The sequence below is a fragment of the Polypterus senegalus genome, chromosome 18, assembly GCF_016835505.1.
Source record: "Polypterus senegalus isolate Bchr_013 chromosome 18, ASM1683550v1, whole genome shotgun sequence".
In the NCBI taxonomy this organism is placed as follows: Eukaryota; Metazoa; Chordata; class Cladistia; order Polypteriformes; family Polypteridae; genus Polypterus; species Polypterus senegalus.
In genome coordinates, this window is record NC_053171.1 from 69,877,731 (window position 1) to 69,893,014 (window position 15,284).

Here is a 15,284-nt window from a genome sequence, read left to right on the forward strand (position 1 = left end):
TTGAAGGGCTAAGAAATGTATGCAGGTCTGTGGAAGTATGATGAAGTAGGACAGGGGTTCCCAACCTTTTTCACTCTGTTTACCCCGTGGCAACCTTTTGAAAGTAAATTTACACCCACCTTCTTTTGTTCAGTAATTTGCGTTTATACTACTACCATAATAAAGTGATCAACAAAGGGGAAATGATACTGTTTTTAACATTTTTATTTTATGTTCCAATAACTAACAATAATAATAACACATAATAATGCTATTTTGCTTATTATAAAACAACTAATTGTGAACAGCTACCAGTATACTAAGACAGAACACGTCAATCAGTCAGATGCTTGTTTGTGCTTTTCACTGATTCTGTGTATTCTTGGTGTAGTTACTGAAAAAAAAGCAGAAAGTCATTAGTCACTAAGACAGAGGAAAGATTGCAGAGACTCAAAGTATTAGAGCAGCAGTAGTAAAAATAAAACTAGTGCCAAGAAGCACGGTTAAATGTGGCACCTATCTACCTGAAGGTGATGAAAAGACTTTAATCTTTCTTTATTCTTTTGGTTGGTCTTTCTTTTTTAACAGTATGAATAAAACCCAAGTAGTGACAGTAGCTGTGACCTATTGAGGGCACTACTAAACAAAGGCAGGGCTGTACGGGACTACAAATTAGTTAAAGAAAAACAATTGAGGACACTCATTAGAATTTAGAGAACTCCCCAAGTTAACAGAGGTCACTGCGGACACCCCATACATTGGAGTTCACCAGTAGTAGTTTGCTTTGTAAGTTTCAAAGACGTATCTGAAGTGTCTGGAAGTAAAAAGAAAGAAAAGGGAAGCCAGTGTCTTAGAAGAAAGTTAACAGAGGGTGATTGTGGAGTACTCTTAAGAAAGTGGGCCAGCAAATGTCATAAGACAGTTGCAGAAGCTCAACTGTAAAGGTAGGCTATTGGAACTTAGGCCTTAACTTTTTGTGTTCTTTTTGTCTTATTTAATCTTTCTTAATAATAAAATCCTTTTAATTTTGGCCTGCTTTGGTTCTTATTTGGTTTTGGGGACAGCACATGAGATTCCCTTCAGTACTCATTCGGTAAATAATTGTTGTTATCCAGTGTGTGTGTTAATTTGTTTTGTTTTGTGATTGTCTGTTCATTTGTGTTTATTTGTTTTAGATATCTTAATAAGGTCATTGCTCTTGTTTGCAATATATGTTCTAGGAAGACCTGCTTCTTGAACTCCATTGTTTAAAAAATGGGATAGTGAGGGTCAAAATCAATGAGCTACAACCAATAAAACCAAGATATGAGGCTACAGATGCCCTGATTGGAGAGCAGCATCCTCAGAGGTGAGAATTTTAAGTTCAGCTAACTTACAATTTGTTGCCAATCACAGGTGCATTGATCAGCAGTTATTCTCAACCCCCTATATGTTTGTTTGAATATTAAATAGAAAACTCACCATAGTACTGATACAGTATGTGGAACTATTAAGTGATTTTGCAACACGAGGCTTTAGATAATATATGACTGAAACACTTTCATAAACAAAGTTAAGTATTTTATTTTTCCTAGCCTCTTTTTATGATGTATTGTTAATTAAATATATGATAATAAAGGCTATTCGATTGTGCACTGTTTAACACATATGCTTAAAAGCACCTGAGGTCTGTACTTAGTTCCCAACCATGTCATTGTATGTTGCGGACGCTAGGGGTTGCTGTTGGCCCGTAAAACCCAACAGACAGACATCCAAGACACACGGGTAAAAGCACCAAAAGAATTTTTAATTATTTTCTTCAAATAAAGTGCACAAAGCACTGTACACTCCACAATTCTCCAATACTCAATAATAATAACAATAATCAATAACAATACAACAATCCTCCACTCCCAACAGCTTCGTCACCCAACCTCCCAACTCCGGCTGTCCTCGCTGGGTCTCCAACAGTCCTTTTTATATTCCTTGACCCAGAAGTGCTCCTCCTCTTTTTCCGGGTCAAACGCCACATCATAAGTCCTCAAATATCCTGGAAGTATTGTGGGCTTCCATCCTCGTGACTCCAAAGTACTTCCGGGTTATATGAAACATAAGAATCCCCAAGTCCTTTAGGAGCTCCCCCTGGTGGCACCCATGGCACCCAACAGGGCTGAGAAAATGGACTCCATGTCCCATGATGTCCTTCAGGGATCCGGGGTACATTTACTGTCCAGGAGAGCTGCCCCCTAGCGTCCTGGGGGAGGCAGTATCCTGAAAAGGCTGCCCTTCTCCATTCCTCCCTTCCTGAGACGTCCCGACCGGATTGAGCTGCAATGCTGTCTATGACAATGTACAGCGTTTACAAGTTCGGTGTTTGGTTTGGGTTCCACTTGGCAGTCCTGTTTCCTCCCACATCACACATATTCGAAAGTTAGAATTCTAAATTTGGACAGTTTCTATGAGAAAATAAACCTAAACCATGGCAGCACTGTGCTCCTTTCAGTGCATTCCTTGGATTTTTTTTTATAATTTGTATTTCTCCTTCATAATACTCAATTTCAAAGTGTTTTAAACTATCATCAGTTAGCTGTTTTATAAAAAGTGTATTGAAAATCTGCATTGCATTTATGAAAAGTATTTTTTAAAAACATTTACCTTATGCCACCTCATGATTTTCATCTTCTTTCATCATTTTCTTTCATATAGAAATAGGGACTGTTTAGCAGCAGCTGATTTTTAGAGTGAAATTCAGCAATTTTGTTTTCTCCACCTACCCTGAACTTTCTGATATTTAGAAATTTCCTGCATTTTAAAATCTAATAATTTTCATTATTATAATATTGAACTAATTTATTAGAAAACGTGTACTGGTCAATTGGTTTAGAAGGACTGTTGCAAGCAACAGAAGGAATTGGGTGTGTTTCTACATTCTAGAAGATGGGTTTTGACATTGGCTGATTTTATGTGCAGGACATGGGAGACGCTTATATGTGTATCTTTTCTTGTGTATAAGCAGCAGATTTTAAAAATTGTCTTCAATATTGTTAGAAGTACTTATTTGGTCTCGTCCGATGCGAGAGATGGACGTCTGAAGTGGAGCTCCGCTAGCAGTGGTGCTATTTTTCATATTATTTGCTTATTATTCTGAGATATCCTGTATATATTCAACCCGAGAGGGACCGCTACAGTATATGTAAACACATATAAACATGGCCAACAAGAAGGGGGTCCGAAAGAATCAAGACTAAAGCTACATCCAAGCTACGATCAGCAAGCCCTAGCTCGAGATACGGCCTCTCAGAGACAGACCTGGATCAGATGGGCGAAAGTACAGACTCCTCGGGACCACGGTCCGCTACATCGTCGCCGGCTGAGAGCGAAAAGGGGAGCAAAGGTGCGATCGTGAGTGCAGATGTGGATAGCTCGCCGATTGGAGAGGATTACCTGAAACTGGAAAAGGCCGGGAGGTCCGCGGCTTCAGTTACGCAATTACGCGGACTGGAGCAGCGGGGACACCGGCTTCAGCAGAGTCTGCTGCTTCATCTACGGTACAAGAAGGCACATTTGAGCTATCTGAACTGAAAGTGTTGCTCGCTGAGCTCACGCAAGATATAAAGAAAAGCGAGAAGGCTAATGAGAAAGCAACGGCAAAGGCACATGAGAGACTGAAACAGGAGATGAAACAGGCCAATGAATGGCTGCGACAGGAAATCCAACAGGCAAATGAAAGGCTGCGACAGGAATTCCAACAGGCAAATGAAAGGCTGCGTCAAGAGGTACAACTTGAACTTCGACAGGTGCTGGGTAAAATTGAAGAGCGCATTGAGAAAAACTCGGTTAAACTGAGCACGCTTGCTGATCAATTGGAGCATCTTAGTGAGACATTCACGAATCGGATCGAAATGGCGAACATCTAGCTGCCAGTGCCGAGGAAAGAGCAGTAAATGTCAGTTCGGAATGTAAAAAACTCGGAGAAAAACTTGGAGACAGACTGGCTGCTTTAGAAGATGGGAGTAGAAGGTATAATGTCAGAATTGAAGGCCTGCCGGAGAATCGAGAAAGTTTAAACCCTGTGAAATTCAACTGAACTTTTTCTAAAATAATCGGGGCGACTTTAAAGCAGAATCTGAGATAGCAGCGCTTATCACAGCGCTGATCAAACACCGTCAGACCCGACCAAGATCTTTTATAGTTCGCTTTGAACGATTATCATTTAAGTTAGAGGTGATGGAACTCCTCAGAAAAAAGAAAGATATTATATATGAAAATAGCCACATTCGTGTCTTCCTGACTTCTCTCCAGCAACAGCTATAAACGCAGCCTTCTATAATATTAAACAGCTGCTACGGCAAGCCAATGTCAAATACGCCTCCTGTATCCGCAAAACTGAAAGTGGAATGGCAGGGTCATTTCTATGTTTTCGCTAGCAAGGAGGAAGCAGAAAATGAATTAAGAAAGCTGATCCCGGACTATTCTGATACATAATTGTGAGTCATGGCGGTAAATGATAAAGCTAGGATTAATAATCTACTGTCTGATCTATTTGTTTTAAAATACGGGTTTTTTATCAGCATATATTCTCATATTCTTATTATTACTTACTTATTACTTATTATTACTTAGTATTACTAGGGCGCTAAATGTTTATGTTTTATTGTGCTTAATTACGTTTTCCTCCTTTTTCTTTTTCTTTTCTAATTATTTCATGTGTACCCTAAATGAGACTGTTCAATATCATACCCTTGGTTTACTGTTATTGCTATTACTGCATTAAGACTTGTTATGCTTATTTTGGACACATCTTTAACACCATCACCTGGGTTTATTATCTGGGGTATCATCTTAATGCACTAAAATTGCTGAAGATTATATATATATATATATAAGTGCAAAATTCTTTTTTTTTTTTTTTTTCTTTTTCCTCTTTTAAAGACTATATTGGTAACAGATATCTCTATCTTTTAACCTTAAAGCCACTGCATGGGGGCTTGATGTGCTTTGGACGTGCTCTGTCTCTGGGTATGTCAGAGGACTGGGACTGCATGAAGTGGGTTTTAGCCTCACCTGGGGAGGCAAAAAGGAGGGTGGGGGTTAAGGGGAAGAGAAAGAGAGCAGGCTTGATCTATATCTAATCTATCATCTCAATCTTTATAATTATAACTATCAACGTAATAATAAGCTGCATGGCAACAACTCTTGGGGAATAGGAAATTAAGACCTAAACTATTTCACTTCCAGTTAAGACTATAAAATGACATCAAAAACTCAGAATCAGTGTCTCCATGATGGGACAGTTAACTTCGTAAGCTGGAATGTTAAAGGCCTGAATCACGAATTAAAGAGAAAGAAAGTACTTTCTCACCTAACAGGTCTAAATGCTAAAATAGTATTTTTACAGGAAACCCACTTACTAAGTAAGGATCAGTTCCGCTGCAAAAGACTGGACTGGCCAAATGTTCCATTCTAGTTTTACAAAGAAAACTAGAGGGTGGGAATTCTCATACATAGAACAGTACCATTTGTAGCATCAGATGTAGTATTGGATCCTGAAGGGAGATATGTGATGGTCATGGGAGACTTATCTAACTGTAAAATGATTTTGATAAATGTTTATGCACCTAATGTTGATGATAAGGAATTTATACAAAATTTATTTGCATCCATTCCCAATCTGAACACTCATAAACTTATAATGGCTGGGGACTTTAATTGTGTTCTAAATCCACTTTTAGATAAGACTTCCTCCACAGGGGGAACGGCAACTAACACCGCAAAGATAATTACAAAGTTTATAACTGATCACAACTTATCAGATCCCTGGAGGTTTTAAACCCAAATTCAAGAACATATTCTTTCTACTCACCAGTACATCATTGCTACTCAAGGATTGATTACTTCTTTATAGATAATAACTTCTTGCCTAAGATTAAATCTTGTAAATACGATGCTATTGTTATTTCAGACCATGCTCCGATGATCTTGGAGCTGAAATTACTAAGCCCCATACACTCACCCCACATGGCCTCAATCCGCTTCTATTAGCTGACGAGAATTGTACTGAATTTATATCCAAACAAATGAATTCTTTCTAGAGACAAATACATCCCCTGAGATCTCTGCAGGAATACTCTGGGAAACTCTTAAGGCCTTCTTAAGAGGACAGATTATCTCATATCTTTCCCACAGAAATAAATCCGAGCGAAGAAAGTAGCAGAGATAAAAGCGAAATTACTAAAATAGATGAAGAACATGCCAGACTACCAAGCGAGACTCTACATAAGAGGAGGCAGGCTCTACATTCAGAATTAAACCTCTTGACAACTAAAGAAACTGAACAACTAATTTACAAATCCAGACATCATTATTATGAACATGGAGAGAAAGCTAATAAGCTTTTAGCGCAACAAATTCACAAGCAAGATGTGCAACGCAATCTCGTAATCACTAACACTAACGGAGATAAAATCATCGAACACAAAAATATAATGTACACTTTTAGAGACTACTATAAATCCCTATATACTACTGAGTTTAAAGAAGACAATATACAATCTAATGCATTTCTGGATACATTACAGATACCACAAATTGACGCTTTTAGTGTGGAGGAACTCGATAAACCTCTGTCATTATCAGAATTACTGGATGCTATAAAGTCACTCCAAGGTGGAAAAGCAGCAGGCCCTGACGGCTACCCTGCAGAGTTTTACAAGAAATTCTCCGCTCAGCTAGCTCCCTCCTATTAGCAACATTTACAGAAGCCAGAGATAACCAATCTCTTCCACAAACCTTTCGCCAAGCACTAATCACTGTCTTTCCAAAACAAAATAAGGACTTATTACAATGTGCATCATACAGACCAATTTCACTTATGAATAACGACGTTAAAATACTCTCTAAAATCATAGCTAGAAGGATGGAGAAAGTGCTCCCTCAGTAATATCACAAGACCAAACTGGATTTATTAGGGGCCGACACTTATCTTCAAATCTTCGACGCCTGTTTAATGTAATATACTCACCAACTAAATCAAACACCCCAGAAATATTATTATCATTGGATGCAGAAAAAGCATTCAACATGATTGAATGGAAATACCTTTTACTATTTTGGAGAAGTTTGGGTTTGGCCCGAACATTTGTGCATGGATTAAATTACTGTATACTAACCCAGAAGCTTCAGTTTGCATCAATAACATTTGCTCAGACTACTTTAAACTAGAACGTGGCACAAGACAAGGATGCCCTTTGTCACCGCAGAAAATCTCATTATATGCAGATGACATGGTACTGTATATATCGGACCCAGAAAATTCTGTGCCTGCAGTCTTAGCAGCACTCACAGAATTTCAAAAGCTCTCTGGTCTCAGAATTAATCTGAATAAAAGTGTACTCTTTCCGGTGAATTCTCAAGCATATAATATTAGATTAGACACCCTACCTTTATCATTGCAGAACAGTTTAAATACCTCGGGGTAAACATCACAAGTAAACATAAAGCTCTATATCAACAAAATTTCGTCGTCTGCATGGAAAAAATTAAACAAGACTTGCATAGATGGTCAACCCTTCATCTCACACTAGCTGGAAGAATTAACACTGTTAAGATGAATATTCTTCCTAAGCTCCTTTTTTTATTTCAAAACATACCAATATACATTAATAAATCGTTCTTTAAGCAATTAGATTCAACAATAACCTCATTTATTTGGAATTCTAAACATCCACGCATCAAAAGAGTGACCCTACAAAGACAAAAGGCAGAAGGCGACATGGCTCTACCTAACTTCCAGTTTTATTACTGGGCGGCAAATATACAGTCGATAAGAACCTGGACACAAATAGAAGAACATACACAGGCGTGGACCACAATAGAAGTAAAATCCTGCAGTACTTCTTTGTATTCCCTGCTCTGCGCTCCAATAAACACACGTTATCGGCAATACACTAATAACCCAATTGTGCTCCACTCACTTAGAATCTGGAACCAATGTAGAAAGCATTTTAGGACGGAGAAGCTTCTTTCTGTGGCACCCCTGTAAGAGAACCACCTCTTTCAACCTTCACAAACATATGCTGTTTTTAATATCTGGAAAAAATTAGGAATTAACTTGCTTAGAGATCTTTATATAGACAACGTCTTTGCATCCTATGCACAATTACATTCCAAATTTAACATTCCAGCTACAAATTTCTTTCACTATCTTCAAATCAGGAACTTTGTTAAACAGAACCTTCTAGATTTTCCTCATCTTGCACCCTCATCCACGCTGGAAAAAATATTGCTCAATTTTGAGGAATTAGACTCCATCTCTACAATATATAAAATCATTTTACAATCCCTTCCTTTCAAAGATCCAAGAGGACACTGGGAAAATGACCTCTCAATTAATATATCAGAAAAGGAGTGGAAAGTAGCAATGCAGAGAATTCACTCGAGCTCCATATGCTAAAGCATACAATTATACAACTCAAAATTATATATCGAAAGCACATCTGTCTCGACTAAAACTCTCCAAAATGTTTCCAGGACATGATCCAACCTGCGAACGTTGCAACCAAGCCCCAGCCTCACTGGGTCACATGTTCTGGGCCTGCACCAAATTAACATTATTCTGGACAAAAATTTTTAATTACCTCTCAGACAGCCTTGGACTCACAATCCCTCCTAACCCATTAACAGCTGTGTTTGGGTTCTTCCAGAGGGGCTTAAAGTGGAGAAAGACAAACAAATTGTGATTGCATTCACTACACTCTTGGCACACAGACTTATTCTGATAAACTGGAAGAACCTAAACTCTTCTCTTTTAAGTCAGTGGGAAACTGATGTGTTATACTATTTGAAATTGGAAAAAATCAAATACTCAGTGGATCGGTACAGACTTTTTTCAAAACATGGCAGGATCTAATCAGTAATATTTTAACATAAGTTTATAAAGCACAGAGAATTTATTAATTTAGGTATTTTTACAAGCCTTAAATTTTACACCGTTTGGCTTGCTCTCTCTCTCAGGGGTGGGGATCGATCTGTTCTTAACATAATTTTTTTTTTTGTAAAAACTTGATTGCTATGTATTGATTGTAATAAAATTAATAAAAAAAAAAAAAAAAAAAAGAAGTACTTATTCATGTTGCATTTGTTACATTCTTTCTGCATGTCAGAAAGAGTAAATGTCTCATGTAATATTGGGGCAAAGCATCTTCTGATTGGTTTAGAATACTATTTGATGGAAAGAGAACATCATGCTGTAGCTGGTTCTCTCCTTTTGTCTCCCCACAGCTAAGAAACAAGATATCCATATATATTAAAATAGTATCAGGGGTTTAAAACAAGTAGAAGGGGCAATTGCACAAATACATACTGAGAATGACAAAGGAAACCCCACTTCCTCCATGAACCTTCTCTCACAGTTTCTATCCCCGTCTGCAAGGTGATGAAGGTGATGTTACCATCTTAACATTACAACTGTGTCCTTTTCAGATCTCGGGTCCCCATCTCTCATGACCACAGACCTCTTCCTCCTGCTAGTGAGCCAATGTCCATTTCTAAGTGCATTGTGATGTCCTTCCTGTGTCATACCCTGGAGTGACCTGTTTGAGTACAGGGTCACCCACTGCCTCTTGATGTCTTTCTTTCTCACTCTCTTTTTACGTCACTGAAGTTTTTTGTCATTACACACATTGTTCTTCAGTCCTGAGCATAAGTTCTATCACCATCTTCTGACTCCTTTCTTTACACACACTGACATGTGAAAATGTTCCATCACTGTCACTGTTACTCTTTCTCACTATTGAAATGTCTTGCGAGGATTGCAGTACCTCACACTATACCATCTTGCTCCTGGACAGTTCATCAGAAAAGACAGAGCAATACATTTATTTTGTTTTTTAGGTTAGGATTAATGCAAGTTTTAAGTTAAATCAGATGAACATACTATGAGTATTAATAATAATCATAGTGCTTAACTTTGAGAAGCCATTTTTTAAGCTAAGACTGACTCACTTGCATTTTAAGGGAAAATATGTTCACTTCTTCTTTTTATATAGTAGAATTCTTGTATTGGTTTGCACTACTGTTTTGTTTTAGTTTATCCCGGTTTCACACCCTTGAAATGACATTGCTCAGTTTGTGTGCCCTCACAGGTGGACTTCACAGACCAATAAAGATGCTATCACCTTAAGTAGTGAGGATGGACACGTCCAGTTGCAGATGATGACTAGCCCATTTCATATGGAACTTTCAAGTGGAAATGAAAGCATTGTGAGTGTGAATGCTAAAGGGAGGTTGCACTTTGAAACTCTTCAAGCCAAGCTGTCTCCAAGGTAAAAAGGCTGACACATTGCTGATGCAATACAAAAATCATGTCAAGAATTGAAGACAAAACCTCTGCTTTATAATACTCTACTATTTTGATACTTTTCTGAGGTTTTGCATGTCAAGTTGAAGTTTATTGTCATTTGTACATAGTACTGTACAATGAGATTCATACTTGCAAGTCTTGCAGTTCACATTTCAGTCTGTTTAATCAAGAGAAGATTTAAAAAGTAGTTGACTAATTATAGGTAGAGTGCTTTTCTAAGTGAATGGAGTCTTTCACTCTGTTGTGATGTACAGTAATTTTTCTACAGGCTTTTCAGTTATTTTTCAAGTATGTACAGCACAAATTGTACAGGACACATCAAGCTAAGAAGCTAATGTCTGTATGACTTGCAATCTTAACAGCCCAGCTTACATACAGTATAAAATAACAAATTAAATAGAGCAATTTAGACCCAGTTGAAAGATAAAAAGAAACAAAATGTATACAAGCAATAAGGACCCAAGAAATATTTACAGTGATGTTTATCAATTAGATACTGTAAAATTAAATAAATAATTTTATGTGTACAATCTGTATTTATTTATTAACCAGGTTGTACTATTATTAGTTCACTAGAGTTGACCCCTCTTAAACATTCCACATACAATTGCACACAATTTGTGCTTTTCCTTCTGACTGATTTTGTCTTTGCAGATGGTCATTATAAAACACAATTTTACAGGAAACTGTATTATTTTTTAATTGAACTGGGTAATCAATAGGAATCAAGGTTATTATAGTTTTGCCTTTTTATATTGGTTTTTATTTCTGTATTTTTTCTGACCTTACTTGTAAATTCAGTTTACTGTTAGTTTACCTTCATCATGTATTTTTAGTTTTAGTTTAGTTTTTATTTCACAATTATGGCATGGAGTTCCTATGGAGTTTAGTTTTGTGTCACAATCAAACAGAACTGTACACTTAACAGATTTGGATACGAATTTAATGTTAGTGGAAGCTTACTACACTACATGGTTTGCTATCTGGTTTTGTTTTTGTCTGATAACAAGCATAATCAAAACTAGATATTGAATATGAACAATTTTACACAATTTTATAATTTTTTAAATATTTTCACATGAAAATCATGGGGGCTTAGGAAGAAGAGGGCTCTTAGACTTAGACCACCTAGCTGTATTGAGGGAAACAAAGAATGCAAGCATGCAGTGTCAAGGTTAAGGGCAGTGAGACTTCAATAATAAAGGACAGTAAACCCATAATGAGCAGAGCAAGAGCAGGTAATAGGAGTATGGATAGGCATAAGAGACAGCATCTGAGATTAAGAACAAGATATACAGTTAGGTCCATAAATATTTGGACAGAGACAACTTTTTTCTAATTTTGGTTCTGTACATTACCACAATGAATTTTAAATGAAACAACTCAGATGCAGTTGAAGTGCAGACTTTCAGCTTTAATTCAGTGGGGTGAACAAAACGATTGCATAAAAATGTGAGGCAACTAAAACATTTTTTTAACACAATCCCTTCATTTCAGGGGCTCAAAAGTAATTGGAAAAATTAAATAATTGGAAATAAAATGTTCATTTCTAATACTTGGTTGAAAACCCTTTGCTGGCAATGACAGCCCGAAGTCTTGAACTCATGGACATCACCAGATGCTGGGTTTCCTCCTTTTTAATGCTCTGCCAGGCCTTTACTGCAGTGGCTTTCAGTTGCTGTTTGTTTGTCGGCCTTTCTGTCCGAAGTTTAGTCTTCAACTAGTGAAATGCATGCTCAATTGGGTTAAGATCAGGCGACTGACTTGGCCATTCAAGAATTTTCCACTTCTTTGCTTTAATAAACTCCTGGGTTGCTTTGGCTGTATGTTTTGGGTCATTGTCCATCTGTATCATGAAACGCCGCCCAATCAATTTGACTGCATTTAGCTGGATTTGAGCAGACAGTATGTCTCTGAACACCTCAGAATTCATTCGGCTGCTTCTGTCCTGTGTCACATCATCAATAAACACTAGTGTCCCAGTGCCACTGGCAGCCAAGCCATCACACTGCCTCCACCGTGTTTTACAGATGATGTGCTATGCTTTGGATAATGAGCTGTTCCACGCCTTCTCCGTACTTTTTTTCTTGCCATCATTCTGGTAGAAGTTGATCTTGGTTTCATTTGTCCAAAGAATGTTTTTCCAGAACTGTGCTGGCTTTTTTAGATGTTCTTTAGCAAACTCCAATCTAGCCTTTCTATTCTTGAGGCTTATGAGTGGCTTGCACCTTGCAGTGCACCCTCTGTATTTACTTTCATGCAGTCTTCTTTTTATGGTAGACCTGGATATCAATACGCCTACCCCCTGGAGAGTGTTGTTCACTTGGTTGGCTGTTGTGAAGGGGTTTCTCTTCACCATGGAAATGATTCTGCGATCATCCACCACTGTTGTCTTCCGTGGACGTCCAGGTCTTTTTGCGTTGCTGAGTTCACCAGTGCTTGCTTTCTTTCTCAGAACGTACCAAACTGTAGAAATTTTGCCACTCGTAATATTGTAGCAATTTCTCCGATGGGTTTTTTCTGTTTTCGCAGCTTAAGGATGGCTTCTTTCACCTGCATGGAGAGCTCCTTTGACCGCATGTTGTCTGTTCACAGCAAAATCTTCCACATGCAAGCACCACACCTCAAATCAACTCCAGGCCTTTTATCTGCTTAATTGATAATGACATAACGGACTTGACCACACCTGTCCATGAAATAGCCTTTGAGTCAATTGTCCAATTACTTTTGAGCCCCTGAAATGAAGGGATTGTGTTAGAAAATGCTTTAGTTGCCTCACATTTTTATGCAATCTTTTTGTTCAACCCACTGAATTAAATCTGAAAGTCTGCACTTCAACTGCATCTGAGTTGTTTCATTTAAAATTCATTGTGGTAATGTACAGATCCAAAATTAGAAAACAGTTGTCTCTGTCCAAATATTTATGGACCTAACTGTACATTATCTAAACCTGTTTATCCAGAGTAGGATCACAGGAAACCTGGAGGCTACCCAAGCAGGTTTCGATGTAAGGCAGGAAAAGTCCCTGGTATGCAATATGTATGATATGGCTGATGTTAAGAACAAAAAAAATATGATATTTCAAGTATCTATTTTGAGAGAGAGAGAAAAACATTGAAAAAAGGAGACAAATATTTTAAAATATAATTCTGCTAATGGATTACTTTCAGAATATCAAGTATTTTGAGTTGTGAATATGAACTAAAAAAGATAAATTAATAAATATAGAATAAATACAAAAACCCATTAGTATGTTTAGTTTTTCATCATTTGGCAGACTCTCTTCGCCTACCTACCTTTGTTTATATCGTTTCGTTGTTAAACAATGTTTTTAAAGCAAAAGTGATTGGTCAGCAACAATATGCTGATTTTGTATGATGACCTAGTCAGTCTCTCAATCAGTGCTGTTTTATTTTCAAAAACCGGGAGTGGTCTACCCTCGACTTTCTTGTATGCTCAGATATGGGGATGGATATTTGAGGAGTAAACTGCAAGACAATGATTATATTTTTGTATTATGTACATTAAGGAACCATCAACAACAGATCAAATCAAATTAATAATATTTAGAACAATTATTATAAAAGTAAAGTTAAATAAATCGAGTATGTTTTCAGGTAAACTACCACTTCCGGGTGATGGATTTGGCCCAAAAGTTAATACAGATCTACAATTGTGGTGTAACAACCACATACCGAATTTTATCCATCTATCTAGTTGCGTTTTTGAGTTACTTTGTTTATGCACTCACGCACGTGCACACACACACACAAACACACACACAATTCCAAAAAATTGTATTTGTGAACTCTGGAAGGTCTATAACTTCAAGATTCATCAAAATATCGAGGTCGAATTTTTTCATGATTACTATACTTTCTCAATACTTTGTATATGAGAAAGTAAAAATGATTTCTCCTGTGTGAAGTGACAGGTGAATTGCTGTCAACAAAAAGCAGTCACCTGAGAAATAAACTGAAATGTTACTCACTCGTGATTTTTCTGCCCATATGGTAAATGTTTTTTTGACCAGCACATTCCAATTTCAGACGTTTGAATTACATCTTGATATATAACAAGCTCAAAGAAAGGCAGCATGTAAATCGCTTTCTATTTCACATGCTTTATGCACCGCATTCAGCTTGCTCTGTCAACGCAAATTCTGTGTGAACAGCCGCCCTCTGTTACTGGCTGCCGTTCACTGGATGAATATGTGCGGGCGGCTCGTGGTGGATGACTTTCTGTTTTAGAGTTAAAACTTACAAGGGTTAAAGACTAACGGCAAGAGTATTAATTCAAAAACAAAAACTACAAATATTTTAGTACATTATTATTTTATTTCAGTTAGTCTTTCCAGCTACTTTAACAGTTTTGTTTAGTTTTAGTTTTTCATTTCTCTTTTGTTAATTATTTTATTTCAGTTTACGAAAATATTTTTTTAATAGTTTCAGTTTTGATTTTAGTTTTCGTTAACTATAATAACCTTGACAGGAATAATGTGAATTTTGAGTATATATTCTGTTCACTCAGGCATTTCTTTAGTTGTATGTTCAAGTTTTTTTTTTTTCCTTACCTATAACTAGACAATAAATTCTAACATTAAGTTGTGTTGTACTTTAACTTATTACAAACAACAGTGACATTTACATGCTGCACTGGGATGTTTTTTCTACTGTTTGGAGAAAAAAATACTGCTGGTAATATGTTGCAGAGGCCTATTAAGCTTTCATGATAGGGGGTTGTTCAAGTCTGCAGACATGAATGTAGTGGGAAACCATGCAGAAGTTATATATACAGATATGTTGCAGTACCTTTTCATGGGTACATGAAGGAAGACACGGCAGTCTTAAATGTAGATAACCAAGGGAAGAACTTTTTTATGAAGGAGTACGTTTCAAAATATTAAAGAAAGAACAATTGAAAGAACAATACAAAGAGAGTAGGTGAAAAGAGATATATCATGAAC

The 15,284-nt window shown here is 37.1% G+C and overlaps 1 protein-coding gene across 3 annotated transcripts in view; it reads left to right on the plus strand.

The window, feature by feature from the left end:
* ganc (glucosidase, alpha; neutral C) overlaps positions 1–15,284 on the plus strand; it is a 95,964-nt gene that overhangs the window by 11,683 nt on the left and 68,997 nt on the right. For all 3 annotated transcript variants that reach the window (XM_039741476.1, XM_039741478.1, XM_039741477.1), the window contains exons 4-5: positions 1,200–1,327; positions 10,101–10,280. In XM_039741476.1, coding sequence (XP_039597410.1) covers positions 1,200–1,327; positions 10,101–10,280 — 308 coding nt within the window. The remainder of the gene's footprint in view (positions 1–1,199; positions 1,328–10,100; positions 10,281–15,284) is intronic.